This window comes from Carcharhinus amblyrhynchos, chromosome 22, assembly GCF_965287045.1.
Source record: "Carcharhinus amblyrhynchos chromosome 22, sCarAmb.v2.hapA, whole genome shotgun sequence".
Lineage (NCBI taxonomy): Eukaryota > Metazoa > Chordata > Chondrichthyes > Carcharhiniformes > Carcharhinidae > Carcharhinus > Carcharhinus amblyrhynchos.
Window position 1 is genome coordinate 46348068 of NC_137345.1, and position 22778 is coordinate 46370845.

The 22778-nt window shown below is 44.0% G+C and overlaps 1 protein-coding gene across 1 annotated transcript in view; it reads left to right on the forward strand.

The window, feature by feature from the left end:
• LOC145357116 (signal peptide, CUB and EGF-like domain-containing protein 3) overlaps positions 1 to 22778 on the forward strand; it is a 347330-nt gene that overhangs the window by 75655 nt on the left and 248897 nt on the right. Inside the window, exons 2-3 of the mRNA XM_080210261.1 lie at positions 11871 to 11993; positions 13853 to 13978. Coding sequence (XP_080066387.1) covers positions 11871 to 11993; positions 13853 to 13978 — 249 coding nt within the window. The remainder of the gene's footprint in view (positions 1 to 11870; positions 11994 to 13852; positions 13979 to 22778) is intronic.

The window sequence follows — 22778 nt, forward strand, 5'->3', positions numbered from 1 at the left end:
TACAAGTATTAGTTTTCAGTGTCAGGAGTTTCTGAGGCAGCTCCACTCTTTCCTGAGGAAATATGTCTGGCCAGAGACTTAATGCTACCCCATCGTTGATATTCCAGTAAAGGTATTTGAGTTGCACTGGAAGAACTTTATCCCTTCCGCTCCAGATAACTGGAAAAACATTTGTGAAAGTGCCTGTGTGGATGAGCCGTGAGTATAGATAGTTGGCAGGGCTGAATGCCTGTATTGTTATTTTAATAGATGTCTGTGCATCAACCTTAGTCAAAGTGGATCTAAACTACACTTCATCCCCATATTTGTTCGTTACACTTTGCCCATTCAGAATCAACACTTTTAATTAGCGTCTAATAATGAGGTCTAATAATAGCGTCTAATAATGATTTGAGTGAAATCTCACAATAGTGATATAGAAACATAGAGGATAGAAACAGGAGTAGGCCATTTGGCCCTTCCAGCCTGTCCTGCTATTCAATATGATCATGGCTAATCTTCTATCTCAATCACGTAGTTCAGTGCTCTCCCCATACCACAGAATACCTACTCTGGAGAAAGAGGTCACTGGACTCCTTTAGAGTTTAGAGATCTACCTATTTCCTTCTTAAACATATTCAGTGATTTGATCTCCGCAGTATCCTGTGAGAGAGAATTCTACAGGTCTACCATCCATACACTGAGGAGGGTTCACTTATCTCAGTCCTAACGGTGTACTATCTGGCTGGAGTCAGACCTGGCACAAAGGAGGATGCTGGTGGTGGTTAGAGGTCAATCATCTCAGCCCCAGGACATCACTGCAGGGGTTCTTTAGGGTGCTGTCCTAGACCCAGCTACCTTCAGCTTCCTTCCATCGTAAGGTCAGAAGTAGGGAAGTTCACAACTGTTCAGATGCTGAAGCAGTCCATGTCCAAATGCAGCAAGAACAGGACAATATCCAGCCTTGAGTTGACAAGTGGCAAGTAACACTCACACGACACAAGTGCCAGGCTTTAACCATCTGCAACAAGAGAGGAGGAAACTATCGCCCCCTTGGCATTCAGTGGCACTACCATCATTGACCCCCCCCCCCCCCCCCCCCATCAACATCCTGGAGGGGTTACCAGAAACTGAACTGGATCAGCTACATAAATACCACAGCTACAGGAACAGGTCAGAGGATAGGAATTCTGTGGAGAGTAACTCACCTCCTGACTCCCCAAAGACTGTCCACCATCTACAAGGCTGGAGTGTGATGGAATACTCTCCACTTGTCTGAATGAGTGCAGCTTCCAACAACACTCAAGAAGCTCGACACCATCCAGGAAAAAGCAGCCCACTTGATTCTATTCCTTCCACAAACATCCAATCCTTCCACCACCAATGAATAGTGGCAGCCGTGTTTACCATCCTGCACCCACAGGGACTCACCAAGGCTCCTGAGGCAACACCTTCCAGACCGACCAACCACTATCATCTAAAGGGACAAGGGCAGCAGATAACTGGCAATATCTGTACCTGCAAGGCCCCTTCAAGTCACCTACCAGCCTGATTTGGAACTATATCACCATTCCTCCACTGTTGGTGGGTCAAAATCCTGGGACTTCCTCCCTAACAGCACTGTGGGCAGTGCTGGATTTAGGCATAAATTAAACAAGCTACAGCTTAGGGCCTCATAACCCGCAGGGGCCTCACAAAATTTCAGAAGGTTTATAATGAAGAGAACATTTAAGAGCAGATATCGGACAAGAAAACGAAAGCACCAGCTTGAAGAGCAACTCAAAAACTTACCAAAAGTTGACAGTTACTCCAGAAACGGATAAGGATCCACAAACCCAAGGTGATCAGCAAAACCCAAACAACCACAGCCCAGTGTCTCTGTTACTGAGACAACAGAGTCTGGAATCTCAGCTGAGGAAAACACTGGAAATGATGCAAATGTCAGCGTTGCAGAGCCGACATCCACAGTTCACAAAACTCAGCGATGTCGGTCAGTGGGGTGTCTTAACCAAGGATGAACTCACACACTGGATCCTTAAGGATCCTTCAGAGCATCAACACTAGAACGGACCATTTGAAAACTCAAAGCGGTCATTCAAAAATCAAGGTAGATATTGTTCAATAGGTCTTTTTCAGTCCAGAAAAGTGAGTGGTGAAATATACAATCGGGAATGGATAGTATACTCTCCAATAACCGGCTGTGTTTACTGCTTTGTCTGCAAGCTTTTTTCAACATCAACTGCAGCACCAGCTTCTGGTGGGTTTTCTGACTGGCGAAATCCCATTGCAATTAAAAGTCATGAAAACTCTGAAGAGCGTAGAACAGCTTTACTGACATACTGGACAAGAAAGTGTGGTTCAATCTTAGACTCAAGACTAGCAGAACAAATAAAATGAGAACAACAGTACCAGAGACATGTGCTTGAGTGTGTTGTTGTGGTGATATGCACATTAGCACATATCATTTATTGTAGAGTTTTAACAAGGCTTTATATAGAATCATAGAACCCTGCAGTGCAGAAAGAGACCCTTTGGCCCATCGAGTCTGCACTGAACACAATCCCTCCCAGACCCTACCCCCAAATCCCTACATATTATACCCACTAACTTACGAATCCCTGGACACTAAGGGGCAATTTCTTAGCATGGCCAATCAACCTAACCCACACATCTTTGGACTGTGGGAGGAAACTGGAGCACCTGGAGGAAACCCACGCAGACACAAGGAGAATATACAAACTCCACACAGACAGTGACCCGAGCCAGGAATCGAACCCAGGACCTTGGAGCTGTGAAGCAGCAGTGCTAACCACTGTGCTACCGTGCCACCCCAGGCTTAGGGCCTCACCCAGCACTGACTATGGGTGTACCTACACCTCAGGGAATGCAGGAGCTCAAGAAGGGTCGCTCACAACCACAACTAAAAGGGCAACTAGGGATGGGCAATAAATGCTGGCCAGCCAGCGAAGCCCACTTCCTGTAAATGAATTTTTAAAAACCCAGTATCCTAAGACTGAGCTGTTTCTTAAATTATGATACTTGCATGCTGAGATCTGGAAGAATCCAAAATGCTTCTAAAATAAAAAGAGGTCTGTACACACATTACATGTTTCAGTGAAGATAGTCGAAGTGTTTAATTACGTAATCTCTAAGTAGGTTTGAGTCTTAGTCATTTCTTTAATTGAGCACTAGCCGAAGGGTATGCAGAGAGGAGTAACTAGTCTTTAAATTCATTATAATGGACATCCACATCTACAGTTTAATTTTGCCAAGACAATTTGGCAAATAATGAATCCAGATGCAGGAAGAGAAGGAGAGACATTAGCATTTTTCCTGGCACACTGCTGTACCCGTCTCATTTCATCAGATAACAGTTCCTGCAATTTAAAAAAAAACAGCTGTTTGAAGAAATCTTGCCCCCCAGATTGCACACAAAAATTTCAAAATTTCAATCTTGTAAACAAATTGAAAAATTTGGACAATTCAAGATGGCTGCCAACTGTCAGTTGCTATAACTTATTGTGAAAGTTCAGGTTGGTGAACTTTGTAAAGAACATAAAATTCAGTCAGTGTTGGTGAAGAGTGAAAGACTCTGTGCTGTGTTTCCATGTGGAATTATGTTAGTATAATGCCTTTATTCAAAGATGCTCCCAGGATTTGGGGTGTTTATTGACTATTAATTGTATGCACATGGTGGGCATTTATCTGGGGTTACCACTTGTGGTCTTATAAATAGGAACAGACTGAAACTGCAATAGTTGGGTTAGGACACATATGCATGTACAAACTCTGTGTCTCTCCATAATTAACTTCTCATAGAAGTGTATAAAAATTGGCTCCAGTTCTACCTACCTGGCATATAATAGGCTGAGTGTGTGGGCATCTGTATGGCAGATGCAGTATAATGTGGATAAATGTGAGTAGCAATAATAGCAAGATAGATTATTATTTGAATGGGTGTAAATTGAGAGAGGTGGATCCTCAGCGAGACCTTGGTGTCCTCATGCACCAGTCACTGAAAGTAAGTGTGCAAGTAACAGTAAAGAAGGCAAATGGCATGTTGGCTTTCATAGGGAGAGGGTTTGAGTATAGAGATAGGGATATTTTGCTGCAATTGTACACAGCATTAGTGAGGTCACATCTGGAATATTGGTGCAGTTTTGGTGTTCTTCTCTGAGGAAGGGTGTCCTTGCTATAGAGGGAGTACAGTGAAAGTTCCTGGGATGGCAGGTCTGTCATATGAGGACAGACTAAGTCGGTTAGGATTATATTCACTGGAGTTTAGAAGAGTGAGAGGGGATCTCATAGAAACTCATAAAATTCTAACAGGGCTAGACAGGATAGATTCAGAAAGAATGTTCCCAATGGTCCAGAACTAGGAGTCATAGTTTGAGGATAAGGGGTAAACCTTTTAGAACAGAGCTGAGGAGAAATTTCTTCACCCAGAGGGTGGTGAATGTGTGGAATTCACGTCCACAGAAAGCAGCTGAGGCCAAAATGTTGTGTGATTTCAAGAAGAAATTAGATACAATTTTTGAGGCTAAAGGGATCCAGGAGAGAATCAGGATATTGAATTCAATGAGCAGTCATGATCAAAATGAATGGTGGGGCAGGATCGAAGGGCCAAATGGCCTACTCCTGCTTCTAGTTTTGATGTTTCTATGTAATGTGGCAGCAGAGAATGGTTGCCTAAAGATGAAGGATGGAAACTGAGGAAAAAATTCCCAGAGCAAACTAAAATCCAAATGGCAATTCTGGAACATATCAGAAAGCAGAAATTAATTGGTATGATTACCATCCAATGTCCTTAGAGTCTGAACCATGTGACCGGTGGAATTCTGAATGGAAATGCAGACATGGGTTATGTCATTCCCAAAGTGGAAGCAAGTCCTGGCCTCTGCATTGCCACTTTCTACCAGAAATAAAATAGGAAGGGAAAGCAGTGCATTTCTGAATGAATGACAAGTGACTTTCCTCAGGGATCAGTGCTGGGACCTTTGCTGTTCATTATGTATATATATATAAATGATTTGGAGGAAAATGTAACTGGTTTGATTAGTAAGTTTGCGGATGACACAAAGGTTGGTGGATTTGCTGATAGCGATGAGGACCATCAGAGGATACAGCAGGATATAGATCAGTTGGAGACTTGGGCGGAGAGATGGCAGATGGAATTTAATCCGGACAAATGTGAGCTAATGCATTTTGGAAGGTCTAATACAGATAGGAAATATACAGTAAATGGCAGAATACTTAACAGTATTGATAGACAGAGGGATCTGGATGTACAGGTAGACAGGTCACTGAAAGTGGCAACACAGATGGAGCAGATAGTCAAGAAGGCATACGGCATGCTTGCCTTCATCAGCTGGGGCATTAAGTTTAAAAACTGGCAAATCATGTTGCAGCTTTATGGAACCTTAGTTAGACCGCATTTGAAATATAATGTTCAATTCTGGTCGCCACACTACCAGAAGGATGTGGAGGCTTTGGAGAGGGTACAGAAAAGATTTACCAGGATAGAGGGAGACATGGAGGGCATTATCTATGAGGAGAGGTTGGAGAAACTTGGTTTGTTCTCACTGGAACGACAGAGGTTGAGGGGAGACCTGGTAGAATTATACAAGATTATGAGGGACATGGACAGAATGGAGAGTCAGAAGCTTTTTCCAAGGGTGGAAGAGTCAATTACTAGGAGGCATAGGTTTAAGGTGTGAGAGGTAAGGTTTAAAGGAGATGTACGAGGCAAGTTTTTGATAGAGAGGGTGGTGGGTGCCTGGAACTCTTTGCCAGGGAAGGTAGTGGAAGCAGATATGATGTGAGTTTTAAGGGACATCTGGACAAATACATGAATAGGATGGGAATAGAGGGATATGGTCCCTGGAAGGGTCGGGGGTTTTGGTTCAGTTGGGCAGCATGGTCGGTGCAGGCTTGGAGGGGCCGAAGGGCCTGATCCTGAACTGTAATGTTCTTTGTTCTTTGTTCTTTGAGTTGGATGTCCATTAGTTGGATTGTGATGAAGGTTGAGCCCCTTATTAGGGTTCTGGGATAAAATCTACAAGAATAGTGAACTGCTAAATGCTTGTCAGAATAGATTTTGGAAAACAGACAGTTATTTCATGGAGGAGAATATCACGGGTTCTAAGAGATCTCATGAAAGAATGACAAAAATGAACCTGGGGATTCCTGGATCATTTAATTTGCCGGATTGCCCTAGGGTGTCTCATGTGGACAGGCAATTGGTTCTAACTGGTGTTTGCTTCTCAGAGAGAGAAGCCCTGTTGGATCAGATGTCTGCTGCCTTAAACTTTCCTGGGGAAATAGTCATTCCTTCAGTCTATATAGAACAAACGAGATATTCCATAGTAACACAAAAGAAATCTCAGTCATTGCCAGATCTCAAAATGGCCCAGATTCTGGGCGCAGGTGACAATGAAAGTGAAGGATTAAAGATGAGCAGAATGAAGTTGAAAGTAACTTTAGCAGATCCAGCTATTACATTGCTTCAGGTGCTATTGAAATGTGATAATATGGTGAACTTCCCAAAAGAGAAATGTAGCTTACGTAACATGATGTATGATGAAGAGAATTCTGAGGCAGTGCTTGGTGATGATGATGATAATGCATCCAACTAAGTTATACTGATCCCAAAGAATTTTGTCCTGTGATAAAAGGGTTAGTTGTGAATTCCTTTAACAGTACAGTACTAGGTAGTATATGTACTTCAACAGCATGTGGGACAGATTGGTTAAGATGTCATCTTGATTCACTTAATTATGCGAAAAGATGAGAAGTGTGACATTTATTTAAAAAAAAACATGAGGACACAAGTAAATCCAATTATAAGTCTTGAATTGGCACCTGACTTTAATAAAGTAATTGCAGAGGACCTAAAGGTATGGGTCAAGGACAGAAAAAGTATTATCATTCTACGTTTTATTGACCTGGCAAACAAATTTAGTCAGTTTATAACAAAACACATTAAGGAAAAAAGGGTTACTGCAGACAAAATCATGGAAAAATGGATGGGGGCCAGACTTGGTCATCTGTAAAGTTTCTGACTAATGATGGAGGGGAATTTGCCAACGACAGGTTCCGAACCGTGTGAACATGTGACTTTTTTTTTGCCCTCCCAGTTTCCTGTGCCTCCACTTCACTGAGATCCCCAATCTGGGATTTACCTGGGCTCTTCCCTCTGGTGAAACTGCCTGTACTTCCAGCAGTGACCACCATCGCTGGCCTGGCGCTGTTGGGACCTCAGAGCAACCAGCTATCTGGTTGGTTGGCAGCTGTGTATGGTGGGACTTCCCACTGAGATTAGGCGCAAGTCTTGCACTGTGTTAATATTGTAACTAACATTAAATTGCTGTGGGGCAGCCATCAAGATTGTGGGTTGACTCACCCACCAACATAGTTGGGAGGGAAGCGGGGTGGGCACCATAACACCCAGTGTAGTCCAGCCTATAATATATGCATTTAATGTTATGTAGATAATTATTCCTTGCGAAGTAATGGGTCTGATTCTCCAGTCTCGCCTGCAGCTGGGAATCTCCAGTCCCGCAGCTCTGAACGGAGATTTGGCTGAGCGCCAAATTCTTGGTTCTCATTGGCAGCAATATTGGGGTTTACGAGACTGGAGAATTCCGGCCAATATATGTCCTTATTAAACTGAGAAGTCACTTGGAGCTTGCTCAGTTGAAACAATTATTCGGGGTAGGAAGTGTGTGTTTGCAGTGTGTATCTCTGTAAATAAACTCTCCGGAAAGTGTGTCGCTCAGAATCCATCCTTCACCATTTGGCGTTCTGACCTATGACCTGGGAGAAGGCTGAGGGTTGGCCAAAGCACCAAATCCAATTGTCTCTTCAACCAATGCTCAATCAAATACCTTGGAGCTACAGGACTGTAGGAGCCATTGGATAAAGATCAATGATCCCTCCATAATCTAGAGGCACTGAGGCCAATGATAAGTCTCTTGCCACTCCCCTGGTTGAGTGCTGTTAATCAGCATAATTGGGAAATTAAATCCTCCCAGTTATTATTATTCAGTGAATTGTTGTTCGGACTGTATAATTCTGATTTGAGATCATCATAAATGATATTACCATAGAATCCAACAGTGCAGGAGGTGGCCATTTGGCCCATCAAATCTGCACCAGCCACAATCCCACCCAAGCTCTATCCAAACAACTCCTTGCATTTACCCTAGCTAGTTCCCCCCGACATTAAGGGACAAGTTAGCATGGCCAATCCACCTAATCTGCACATCTTTGTTCAGTGGGAGGAAACTCACACAGACATGGGGAGAATGTGCAAACTTTACACAGACAGTGATCCGAGCCAGGAATCGAACCCAGGTCCCTGGCGCTGTGAGGCAGCAGTGCTAACCCACTGTGCCACCATGTCGTAAGAAGATCCTTGCATTGTTTTCATGGAGTATCAGGAAGCTCTTTGAACTGGTTTGGCCAATGAAAATGCCATCTTAATTAGTTTTGTTCCATCTTAAACTTCTTTCAGATGCAAATAAAATCCAAACATTGAAAAATGGAGGAACGTTTGTTCGGTTCAGAACCAACAATCAATTAAGTTCAGTTTAAGGGACCTATTGTCAAGTTTTGAAGGGGGCCACACAGTTTGCCTGTGCCCCTTGATGCTCAAATATCTGGAGCAGTGCTAGACATTGTCACTCTTTGCTGTACAACATATTAGACAGTCAAACCCCTAAAACTAACTTCCTTATTGTGGAAACTAGAAGAGAAAATGCTGGAAAATCTCAGCAGGTCTGGCAGCCTCTGTTTGAGAGAAAAGAGCTGACATTTCGAGTCCAGATGACCCTTTGTCTTACATGCCCATGCCCGAGGGAGAACACCCAACACTTCTCCATCTGCATCATCCCAGTACCCATGCGAGCACGCGGGCTTACAGAACAAGTGGCAGAATATGTAAGATTTAGAGCTGAATTTTTGCTTCAATAAAGAGCCCCAAGAAAACAGATAATTTCTGAATTTGCTGGCATCATCCTGCCTCTCCCAGCGAGAGCTATCCCTGCAAGAGGTGGGCAGCTAATTAAAGTATCTGAAAGGCGAATTAAGACTAACTATCAGTGGCAGACTGGAATTTTCCAATCAGTTTGTGGGAGCCTATGGCATTGGGTTCAGGCTAGCTGGCCAGACATAGCCCCCTGCTGACAGACAAAGGGAGTCTGTGCTCCAGACAGGCATGGAGACCTCCCTGCCAACCTGACCACAGCTGTGACCACTCCAGGCCTGGCATCGTGGTCATTTAAAAAACATTCTATATCTCTACAGTTGCTGAACGGGGTGCCTCAAGATGGAGACTCCCTCTCTCTGCCTTACCCTCAATGGCAAACTGCAACTCCCTCTGTGGTGAAGGGCCTTTTATGGGTCCTGCAGTTTCCAGAACCTGCCCACTGTCACCCTCCAGTCACTAATTGGTCAATCGAGGGAGTCTGAGTGCTGGGTGAATGCCCCTGACACAATGCAGGGTCCCACTGCCTGCTCTTCTTGGCTCTGCTTCAGTGCTACCAGATCCGGACTGACAGCAGTGTCCCCGTCCCAACACACCACTTCAGCTGCTGAGTAACTACCCGGTGTGATGGTGAAGGATTAATGTAGCTCACTCAAAGCTTTAAAAGTAACTAGTTCCCCTAGAAACACACTAGTGAAGAGGTAGGTAGGAATATGACCCCTGAACACTTTGTAAAAAAACTAAGCGATACTGACCAACTTAAGATTCAACACGTTCTGACTCATTGATCTGACCCTAAATATTAGCATCATCAATATTATTTATTCTCATTGGCTCAGGTTGTTTATTTCTTATTATTTGTCTTTTTCTTCTCCGCTAATCCATCATTATTTTTGCACTCTCTTCCCCCATTTTACATGTACTTATTCATCTTTTACTGCTTTATTTTTTCTTTTGTTTTGGATATTTTGGCATTTGGGATGCCAGTTCCAGGTACACTGACACTCGGATGCGATGGTCATGTACAACAAAGCTAGTTGAAAGGTCAAGCTTTAACAAGGTGTATTTTACCCTCATTCTCCTACCCTCCCTTTCCCCTCTACTCCCCCCACGAGACTTGGAAAGATTGGTAAATTATTGATCCGTCTACACTTGGTTGAGATGATAGAGACTTATTTTACTCCACAGTAAGCAGGGGGAAGAATCTACAAGTTAGCAAATGGTGCCCTAATTTTAACTCATGAGTTTGGTTTGCGGTGGTGGGGTGAGTGTTGTTATTGTAATTCCCACATGATGTTCCCTTATCCTAAGTGAGACACCCACTTGATTCTGGCAGGAATAAGTACCTGGCTGGAGCAGGAGCAGGATTTTGGGAGGCCATTGATTGATTTGATTTGATTTATTATTGTCACATGTATTGGTATACAGTGAAAAGTATTGTTTCTTGCACATTATACAGACAAAACATACTGTTCATAGAGAAGGAAATGAGAGACTGCAGAATGTAGTGTTACAGTCATAGCCAGGGTGTAGAGAAAGATCAACTTAATGCAAGGTAAACCCATTCAAATGTCTGACAGCAGCAGGGAAGAGTTCTTGGGTCGGTTGGAATGTGACCTCAGACTTTTGTATCTTTTTTCTGACGGAAGAAGGTGGAAGAGAGAATGTCCGGGGTGTGTGGGGTCCTTAATTATGCTGGCTGCTTTGCCGAGGCAGTGGGAAGTGTAGACAGAGTCAATGGATGGGAGGCTGGTTTGTGTGATGGATTGGGCTACATTCACAACCTTTTGTAGTTCCTTGGTCTTGGGCAGAGCAGGAACCCAGACCAAGCTGTGATACAACCAGAAAGAATGCTTTCTATGGTGCATCTGTAAAAGTTGGTGAGAGTTGTAGCTGACATGCCAAATTTCCTTAGTCTGCTGAGAAAGTAGAGGCATTGGTGGGCTTTCTTAACTATAGTGTCAGCATGGGGGGTCCAGGACAGGTTATTGGTGATCTGGACACCTAAAACCTTGAAGCTCTCGACCCTTTCTATTTCGTCGCCGTTCACGTAGACAGGGGCATGTTCTCCTTTATGCTTCCTGAAATCAATAGCAATCTCCTTCGTTTTGTTGACATTGGGACCTGCTGGGAAAATTCTGGTAAATTATAAGGTGAGGGGAACGAGCATGTGTTTCAGGGAGGAGAAGTTTTGACATCCTCCATTCATCCTGAATGGACACCACACAACGAAGAAGTTACCTCTGGACCCACATCTGGCCTTACCTCCAGATTGTTCTGACAATCTTGGCGCTGGTCACTGGTTGTACAATGACATGTTAAACTCATGTCAACATCCTCGTTCTGTCATCACATCCTCACCCGCTGTTGACGAGGGCACGCATCCTGAAACATGTTAGTTAAATTGGCAGCAGGTGTGACCGTAGTGAAACCCCCATAAATCTTCAAATCTTCATATTTCGTCAAATACAGGATTGGGCGTTAAAATTGGTCATGGGCCTTCCTCCTCGTAAAGGGGGAAGAATTTGTACAAAACTGAATTATAGAATAAGTGTAAGATTAAGATTTATTCATGTCACAAGTAGGCTTACGTTAATACTGCAATGAAGCTACTGTGAAAATTTAGCTTCCCCTATCGGGGAAAAATCCCCTATAGCTTCCTACTGTGAAAAACATTCAATTTTACCACAAATATATCTGACTTACTGTCAGGTTACATTATGTTTTTTCATGCCTGAGACTAGTTAGTATCAGATGGCAGGCAGATAGGCAAACTGTCTGTGTGCTGACAAAGCAGTATTAGACCCAAGACTAATGGATTTTTCACATTCCACAGTGGATTATTATGGTTAACTCACCACATGATAATGATCCTTTCCTAACATCTCATTTTTTGCTGTTTCAGATGTTGATGAATGTGTTGAAGGAACGGATAATTGTCACATTGATGCTATCTGTCAGAACACCCCCAAGTCATACAAGTGCATCTGCAAGTCTGGGTACACAGGAGATGGCAAACAATGTGAAGGTAGTGTAATCATGAGTTATATTAGAAAATTCACAACATACTATCATTTAATGAACAACGCTCTTTGAATTTGCTTTCCCTTTGTTTTACATTGAGACCAGTTAAGATAAAATCCATGTCAGTCTCGCCCTGCTAGAAGCCTACACGTTTCTGCTTTGTAACTGTCTCCACGTATTTTAATTGAAATTGATGTTGTTTCCAGATTTGTACATTCACCAATATCAATGCCAAATATTTTGACATTTGTTGGAAGCTTTATTAAGGTGCTGTCATGGGAGAATTCATTGTTGATGTTGATAAATGTAAAACAGTAAGAAGCATGGTACTTCAAAGACAAAGCTGCCATATGAACCCACTCATCATTTCTCGTGCAGTTATGTTTTGAATTACTGCTTCAAGTGGTTCTCAAGTGTTAATCACTGCTTCGCATTTATTACACACCAATATTTTCCCATACCTTTTGTTCGGACAGGATTATTTTGTAAGTAGTATTCAGGATAGTTTTGTCAACTGTGCAGGGAATAGAACACCTTCGTCCCCAAACTGATGGTTATAACGTTGATTCTCTCGAACTGTCATGCTGTCAATTAATAGATCCTTTAATTTCTGTTACTTATTATTTTGGAGCAGTTCCTGAAGCCATGTTTTTGACATTCCTTGTCATGAGACACTACTCATTGTTTTACAACTGATAAATTAAAGGTTTTTAACAGAGAACTTGCTGCTTGGACATGTTCACAGAGGTACCAATATAACAAGAGAAGAATGCTATTGGTACAACGGTCTTCAACTTCTTGTTCACCTGAAGTTTCGAACATATGTGTGTTTCTATTTTAGGTTTTGGTTGACCCCGCAAAGTTCCACAATCCTCTACAGCATATTATTGTTTATTTATCACAAGTAGACTTACATTAACACTGCAATGAAGTTACTGTGAAAACCCCCTAGTCACCACACTCCGGTGCCTGTTCAGATGCACTTAGGGCAAATTTAGCATGGCCAATACACCTTTTGTGGGAGGAAACCAGAGCACACCCACACAAACATGGGGAGAACATGCAGACTCTCCACGGACAATGACCCAAGCGGGAATCGAAACCGGGCCCCTGGAGCAGTGAGGCAGTAGCGCTAGCCACTGTGTCACCGTGCTGCCCATTATAAAGCTAGGAACACATTTGAAAATGCTGTTGAGTTTAAGCTTTGCATGTTTGTGTGTTTGATTAAACTCAATTAATTAGTATTTCAGAAATGAGCAAACTGCCACAATGACCAATCTTCCTTCCAAAGTATTGGTTTCCATTTGTCAAAGTTTATGACACTAATTTTCAGTCTGTTACATTGAGTGAAATTCCCCTGACTGATAGAAAAGTCACAAACACGTGTTCCTGTTCAGACCTTCTCATCTACTTGTATCTTCTGTACACAAATCCTATCACTTGTTAGTCTGTGCTAAGGTAAGCAGTGTTTGCCTTTCAAAGAAGTGGAAGGTTCTTTGTGCTTAAGGATGGAGTGACCTGCATGGTTAATGCACATGTAAAATATGATGCAGAACATTTTTAGCCAGTGTTGGGACTCTTATTAATTCGGCTTATGTCGCAATGATGGGATACAGTTGATTGCCCCTGGTGTAACTGCAATATTTTTAGTCCCTTAATCCACATCACAAATAATGACCATGTAATTCTCTTAGTTGTTAAATGGGGGTACAATGAAAGATGTCATCAGATAACTTAAATAATTAAGTGAAAGAAATAAATAAGATCCAACCAAGAGAGTGGGAAGCCTTCCTATGTTGCTTGAGTTAAATCAATGTCCTTAACGTTTTTGGTTGATTTAAACTCTGATTAATTGCCTTCCAGATATTGACGAATGTGACAATGAGTATAATGGAGGCTGTGTCCACGAGTGCATAAATATCCCGGGAAATTACCGCTGCACGTGTTACGATGGTTTCAAGTTAGCGCACGATGGCCATAACTGTCTTGGTAAGCACTTAAATCCAGTATTTATTGTTAACCATTCTGTGAGATACAATCATTCCCCTAGTCCAATCTTCGAGAATTTCCACTCTGGATCCGATCTAACAGATGTTTACAGCGTGACACAAGTATCAAAGATTTCAGGTAACCAGAGGTAAGGCAGATGTTGGAATATTAGCCAAAGTACATGATTGTTATGAGAAACACCTGTAGTTATATAGTGAAGAGATAATACACGTGTAACTAATCTAGAGACTGTATCCATTGCGCATTGTGATGGTTTGCTTAACTTTGAAAAGTTGCTGGTGTTTACAGCACTTCTGAGGGGAATGATGCCCATCGGCTTAAGGAGAAACAAAATAGATTTGGCTCACTAGATCAAGTATGATGTGAAAATCATAGAATCATAGAACGCTACATTGCAGAAAGAGGCCCTTTGGCCCATCGAGTCTGCACCGACCACAATCCCACCCAGGCCCCACCCCCATATCCCTACATATTTTACCCACTAATCCCTCTAATCTAAGCATCCTAGTACACTAAGGGGCAATTTTAGCATGGCCAATCAACCTAACCCGCACATCTTTGGACTGTGGGAGGAAACAGGAGCACCCAGAGGAAACCCACGCAGACATGAGGAGAATGTGCAAACTCCACCCAGATAGTGACCCGAGACAGGAATTGAACCCAGGTGCCCGGAACTGTGAAGCAGCAGTGCTAACCCACTGTGCTACCGTGCTGCCCAAGCGCTCACATCTTGTTGGCATTAGACTAGGGTGGGCACAGTGAGAAGTCTCACTACATCAGATTAAAGTCCAACAAGTTTATTTGGAAACAGGAGATTTTGAGGCTCTGCTGTGAAAGCTCATGATCCCAAATAAACCTGTTGGACTTTAACCTGGTGTTGTGAGACTTCTTACTAGTTCAAGTATAGCATTGATTTGAAGCAATGTCTGATTTCACCTAAATACTAAATAGGGAAACTGTGGGAACCCCCAGCATTGCACGGGGAATCACTGATCGACCTCCCTGTAGGGGTCAGAATACAAGCTCCACCTGGTAAGGCAGTTACCAATCACTAGGGAGCTCGTAGTATATAAGACCCACAGGGAGATCATTCACTGATTCCCCCCATGCAAGTCCTGGGGGTTATCGCAGAAACGGATGAAAGTCTGCCTTAGTACACCACCAGGTACAGGAAGGGAGTGAGGAAAAGCTTCATGGGCTGCAGATTTCCAGATTAGCATCATTTGGACAGAATGGAGGGAAAAGCCTTGCTACGCTCAGGTATACCTGGTGTCTAAGCCAGAAGTAACTGACAGTACAAATGTTAAAGATGAAATATATTTTGCTAATATATTTGAGAGAATGAACCTAAATTTCCACAATTTATTTTGTTCACCTACTCCCATCCCCAATTATGAATGAATATATTCCAAATCTTCCTAATCTTTCTCAATGCTATTCTTCATTGGCAGTGAGGAGGTATATGAGATTGGCCTGGTGAAACGCTCCTTCATTCTTTTCCCAGTCCCCTCTGCCGTGTCTTGCCAATGATGATGTGTCTGTGGTCTAGAACTCAGCACTGCAAACAAGTCTGTAACTCAGGTCGAAATTTTACCATTGTACCCACCACAGGAATCAGAGGGGGTGAGGGGCGGACCATGGAAAAGTCTGCGAACCTCGGGCAGGATTTATGATTTTGGGATGAACGAGAGTGTAAAATCCAGCCCTATGTGTGGAATTCCTGGGACTAAATCCTCTGACGGGGGAGGGAACGTGGGGTGTGTCCACTGCGGAGTTTGGCGGGAGACTGTGCCATTTCTTCCGGCTCTGACTATATTAATTATGCAACTGGGTGTTCCGAGCTGTATTCCGTGGTGGAGAATGCCTGATGGGCATGTAGTCGTATCTGGGCATTATATTGAAAAGGTGCCCAACACCACTGGCCCACCACTGAAGGCAGAATATGGACATCCTTGTTGACACTGAATCTGGAAGATCCATCTGTTCTCCACACCCACGACTGTGATGTTCTGGAGTCCCGGGCTGCTGGGGGCCTCCATCCCGAACTCCAGAGACTGCCCCAGGCATTGTTCAGGTGAGTCCCAATATCTGCCCGCCACGTTGTGCCAGACATGTTTCACACTGCTGTGCTTTCCTGCTGCCATCGTGGAGAATCGGATGTGGTAGATGGTTCGGGTCGGGCCTTCATCTGCACCTCATTAGCACAATACACGGCCTCCTGCCGGTTTCCTGACCTGCCGTGCCGGGCACCAGTGGAAGAAACCGCGGGGCGTTCATGCTGGCGTGAATTTGATTTTTGTACTCTCGCCAGTCATTGACCCCGCCAGCAGGGTCACCGGAGAATTCCACTCTGTGAACCTCCAGGAGCATTGGCCAAAGTTTATGGGGGGATTTTCCTCCCCCGTTTTCGGTGGGTGGGAACGATGGAGGGAGTGGAGGATTGAAGGGGAGTCCCAAAATGGCTTTTACGTTGGCAGGATTTCCCTGCTTGACCATCCCCAGCCTCACCAGTGATGTAATGGGGGTTCCCCCCAAGCAATGATGGGATCCCCTCTGGAACATATTTTAATGTAATTAGCAGGACTCCTTGCTGACACATCTTCCAAATGAGGGCACAACCTCAGACTGAAGGGACGATCCTTTAAAACAGAAATGAGGAGGAATTTCTTCAGCCAGAGAGTGGGGAACCTGTGGAACTCTTTGCCACAGAAGGCTGTGGAGGCCGGGTCATTGAGTGTCTTTAAGACAGAGATAGATAGGTTCTTGATTAGTAAGGGGTTATGGGGAAAAGGCAGGAGAATGGGGATGAGGAAAAATATCAGCCATGGTTGAATGGAGGAGCAGACTCGATGGGCCGAGTGGCCTAATTCTGCTCCTGTGTGTTATGGTCTTATGGTCACACAGGGAAGTTCCCCCAGCATCCAATATCTTACGGATTGTGGGTTTTAACCAAAAAGAAAAAAGATGTGGTTTGCACACGTAGATCCAAAATAACAACAGCAGATCAATGGTAGGAGCGGCTGCCCGTCCAGAATAGACATTGAAACTAAGCAGGAGCCTGGGAAAGACCCCAGTGACACCACCATCAAATCAGGTGACCAGCACTTAAAGCAATCATGCAACCACTTAAATATAGAAAATAGCTCCGGGTTGGAGGGGAGAATGCCGGGGAAATGGAAGAGGAATGTGTGTTTGTGAGGGAAATGCTGAGGATTTTGTGTCCATGAAGGGGTGGGTAGGGGTAGATTCCATGATGACGGTTGGGGCACCCTGATCTGTCATACAAAGGTTGCAGGCGGGGTCGGCCCTGCCACCATGGTGGGACATGCCTGTTCACCGTGGGATATCGTGGGACATGCCTGTTCACTGTGGGATATCGTGGGACATGCCTGTTCTCTGTGGCATATCATGGGACATGCCTGTTCACTGTGGGATATCGTGGGACATGCCTGTTCTCTGTGGCATATCATGGGACATGCCTGTTCTCTGTGGCATATCATGGGACATGCCTGTTCTCCGTGGGATATCATGGGACATACCTGTTCTCCGTGGGATATCGTGGGACATGCCTGTTCACCATGGGATATTGTGGGACATGCCCATTCAGGTTTTATTTTTGTCTGAGCGTTTTTAAAGATTTGGCTGTAAAGAGTTAGCAGTATACCAGCGGACTATACTCCGCTTTTCCCACACTGGTGGATTATAGTCCACTTTTCCTGCCTGAATTCACACTTAAACAAAAAAGAAGAGAAATTCATTGGTTGAATTCACTCCCTCAAAATTAATATTTGTGTGTGAAAGGTCTTGGAGATACTTGTAGGCGGTGATATAGTGTTCTGGCTAGGGGAGGGGCGGGGTGGCAGTGGCCTAGAACAAGGTGTCAGAGGTCCAGGATACAGAATTGGCCATTTAAGATTGAGATGAGGAAAGGATGGTGAACCTGTGGAATTCTCTACCACAGAAGGTGGTGGAGGTCAAATCAGTGAGGAAGTAAATCGATAGATTCCTAGTCTCTGAAGGTGCCCTGGGGTAATGGGCGAGGGCTGGACTATGATGTTGAGATAGAGGATCAGCCAGGATCATATTGAATGACGGAGCTGGCTCGAACGGCTGAATGGGCTTCTATATTTCCATGTTTCCTCAGATATCTAAACTGTTAACTAGTGTTCCCTTCAAACTGCACATTATGTATCCTTTAACGTTACATAAAAACATAGAACATAGAAACAGGTGTAGGCCATTTGGCCCTTTGAGCAACTTCAGGGAAGGTAGTGGAGAACATCCCCCTGTCTACATCAATGGGGACGGAGTAGAAAGGGTCGAGAGCTTCACGTTTTTAGGTGTCCAGATCACCAACAACCTGTCCTGGTTCCCCCCATGCCGACACTATAGTTAAGAAAGCCCGACCAACGCCTTTACTTTCTCAGAAGACTAAGGAAATTTGGCATGTCCATTACGACTCTCACCAACACTTACAGGTGCACCATAGAAAGCATTCTTTCTGGTTGTATCACAACTTGGTATGGGTTCCTGCTCTGCCTGAGACTGCAAGGAACTACAAAAGGTCATGCATGTAGCCCAGTCCGTCACTGAAATCAGCCTCCCATCCATTGACCCTGTCTACACTTCCCATTGCCTCGGCAAAGCAGCCAGCATAATTAAGGATCCCATGTACCCCGGACATTCTCTCTTCCATCTTCTTCCGTTGGGAGAAAGATACAAAAGTCTGAGGTCACATACCAACCAACTCAAGAACAGCTTCTTCCCTGCTGCCATCAGATTTTTGAATGGACCTACCTCGTTGATCTTTCTCTACATCCTAGCTATGACTATAACACTATATCATGCACTCTCTCCTTCCCTTCTCTATGTACAGCATGCTTTGTATAGCCTGGAAGAAACAATACTTTTCATTGTATACTAATACATGGGGCAATAATAACTCAAATCAATAAAAAAAATCTCCGCCTTTAAGTTTGATCATGGCTGATCATCGAATTCAATATCGTAATCCCTCCTTCCCCCCACATCCCTTGATCCCTTTAGCCCCAAGAGCTAAATCTAATTTCTTCTTGAAATCAGACAACATTTTGGAGTGCTGTAAGGAACAAACAGCAAATGACCACTCACTGTCTCAGACTTTGAAGATTAGCTCGAGACATTAAAGATTAAACAGAACACATAGCGAGCGCAACAGGAATTCATCACTTTCCCACTGAATATGGAAATTTTCCATTTATATTCCTGTCAAAGAACAGTATAAATAATCCTGTTCTTTTCCAATTGGAGAATTGGGTCAATGGATCTTCGTGGAAGTATGTGCCGTTGTGCCAGACTTATGAATAATGTGTTTGGTCAATGCATCATCTTTGGAAATGTGGCTTCTTTGTTTGTGTTAACTGACCTTAATTGCCAGCGATGGTTGGAAGGTGACCCGCACCGTACAGAGGACTCATTTTATTGTGAGTCACTCGGAGACTGCTGCAGTGCATGTGATGTAGTCCTCTATCCTTAGGGAGTGGGGACAGGATATTGCAATGTGCGTAATCATTGGGAAATGTCTGTTGATGCAGCCTGTTGGACAGAGCAGAGGCTCCTCTGTCTCATACCTGGACCAGTTTCAAAGGAATTCAGTCACTTTCCTTGGCTGCGTAAAGGAACCACCTTCATACAGCCAACATTTGTTGTGTCATAGTGACTTCTGCTCATGTAGATGTGTGGGCTTCCAGTCCAAAGAAATGACCACTAAAGGTTTGAGTTCAGCATGTAGTCACATTACTCAGAAAATCGCTTGAAGGAAGTTATTGTGAAATGAGATCTTGACTGCTGTGAGTGCAGGTATGCTGATACCACTGCCTTTTTCCAAAATGCAAATACAAAAGGTGTCCAAATCTCGGTGAATATTATAAAAAGAAAAAGGAATTAATCTCATTATAATGTGAGTGTTTTTCTAAACAAAAAATGGATAAAATTCATTTGGAATCCAGTAGCTTATTCAACCCATCAGTATTTCAAGCGAGATTTTCCAGCTTCCAGGCCACATGTTTGCTAATGGTGGGATTCTCTGTTCCGAACGCTATCAATGGGAATTCCCACTGGCGCCACTCAACTCTGTCGGGAAGCCCGCCGAGAATTCCGGCCTCCATGTTTGAGACGAAGGCCTAGATTGGCTGGTCCCACCCCCAATGGGAACCTTGGCGGACGGGGATGGATAATGTGTCTGTTGGTGTTGGATGAATAGGATGAGAATAGAAGGATATGGTCCCCGGAAGGGCAGGGGGTTTTAGTTCAGTCGGACAGCATCGTCAGTGCAGGCTTGGAGGGCCGAAGGGCCTGTTCCTGTGCTGTAATTTTCTTTGTTCTTTGTTGGGGTGGAATTTCCGATCCCATGGTGAGCAGGACTGGAAAATCCCACCCTCGCATCCATTGGACTCCAGGCCGATGGAATGCAAGTGGGCAATGTGAAATGAGCTGTGGGTGTCTCTGTCATAGAATCTCTACAGTAATGAAGGAGGCCATTCAGCCCATCGAGTCTGTCCTGAAGACAATCCCCATCTCAGTGGAGTCTGGGACCCCACCATTGAGAACCTCTTTTATTTTATTGTTATTTTTTATTCGCTCACAAGTACCTTAACACTGCAATGAAGTTACTGTGAAAATTCCCGAGTTGCCACACTCCGGCACCTGTTCAGGTACACTGAGGGAGAATTTAGCATGGCCAATACATCTAGCCAGCATGTCTTTTGGACTGTGGGAGGAATTCCGGAGCATCCTGAGGAAACCTAGACAGACAACGGGGGAGAACGTGCAGACTCCGCGCAGACAGTGACCCAAGCCGGGAATCAAACCTGGGCGCCTGGCGCTGTGAGGTAACAATGCCACCCACTGTGCCACCACATCCCTCATAAAGATGATGGATGACTCTGTGGAAAACGGAAAAATGTTACGTTGGCTGTTGATTTGTTACACAAACCTGGCTCAGAATGTCGGCAGTGGTAAAATCCCAGAGTAGATTTCCTCCTTTTTTTTAAACAGCTTTTTCTGTTGCTCGGAGAGGAAGGGTCTGGCCAGCAAAGACCACATCCCATGGAAGAATTTTTTAAAAATCAGACACGCTGTTTTGGTTCCCAGTTTTTTTTGTCACCAAATTATTACATGGTCCTGAAATAGTCATCTCATTTTCACCTTCACGATCCACAAACCTATTCACCAGTTTGTGGGTAATACTGTCCGGGTGGGAGAAACCCTTCTATACTAATGGTGCATTTATGAAAGTAAAATATTCCCATACGACACTTTGGGCAAACAATATCTAAAACCAATTCAATTCATCAGGTGTTTCAACATTGTGTAAGTAATGAGTAGCTTCACTGATTCTCCTGTATTCAGAGCTCGCCCCACCAGTGTAATGTCGTGGGGCCCACCTCGATGATTCTTTTTGACCAAGTATCAAAAATATGGTGGGAAAAGCTGCCATTGGAGCCAGCGGGCAGCACTGTCCTTCCTGCCTGAGTTGACATTTAGCCAAAAAAAATCGGAAAATTCTTCCCACTGTGTTCATAGAGTCCCTACAGTGCAGAAGGTTTCTATTTTGCCCTTGAAGTCTGCACCAACTGTCCGAAAGAGCACCCTACTCCCATCCTATACCCATTTTACTCATGTAACTAAATGCTTTTTAAAAGACAAAATTGTACCCGCTACTTCTGGCAGCTCATTCCAGACACTCACCAGCCTCTGTGTAAAAAAAATTGGCCCTCTGGACCCTTTTGTATCTCTCTCCTCTCACCTTAAACCTATGCCCGTGCATTGATCATGGCCAATCCACCTAACTTACACATCTTTAGAGTGTGGGGGGAAACCAGAGCACCCGGAGGAAACCCACACAGACACGGGGAGAATGTGCAGAATCCACTCAGACAGTGACCCAAGCCAGGAATTGAACTCAGGTCCCTGGCACCGTGAGGCAGCAGTGCTAACCACTGTGCCGCCTTGTCACCCTGTACTCTCTGCCTGAATTCTAATAAGGCAGCTCAAGCACTCCAAAGCCATTGCATTTCAATATCTTCCAACTTCCTTTCCACAATCACAAACACACCATACATACAAAGCAGTGAACTTTATAACATGAGGTGAAAATTCCACATTTTAGATCTGCACAGCCATGATGTAGGATTTTCTTCAATGTTAAAATACCGCCTGACATGTGGAGGATATTGAATTGTGTTAACAAGGATCTGCTGGTATAGATCAGCTAGATAGTCAACATCTTTCCCCAGAGGTAGGGGAGTCGAAAACTAGAGGGCATAGGTTTAAGGTGAGAGGACAGAGATACAAAAGGGTCCAGAGGGGCAATTTTTTTACACAGAAGGTGGTGAGTGTCTGGAATGAGCTGCCAAAAATAGCGGGTACAATTTTGTCTTTTAAAAAGCATTTAGTTACATGGGTAAGATGGGTACAGACGGATGTGGGCCAAACGCGGGCAATTGGGATTAGCTTGGTGGTTTTAAGAGAAAGGGCAGCATGGACATGTTGGGCTGAAGGGCCTGTTTCCCTGCTGTAAACCTCTCTGACCCTCTGCGATAGTTACATTTCATACAGTTTGCTGAGGACACCTAGTGTCACAGCTTCCTAGCACCAACCGGAAGGCCCAGAATTATTTATAAACACATTTACATTGCAATGCTCATTTTTAATTGGTGGGAAACACCACATTATTGACAATTTTCCCCAACTTTGTCTCTGCGAGTCGAAGCAACAATCAACATGTGTTGGTTATAAA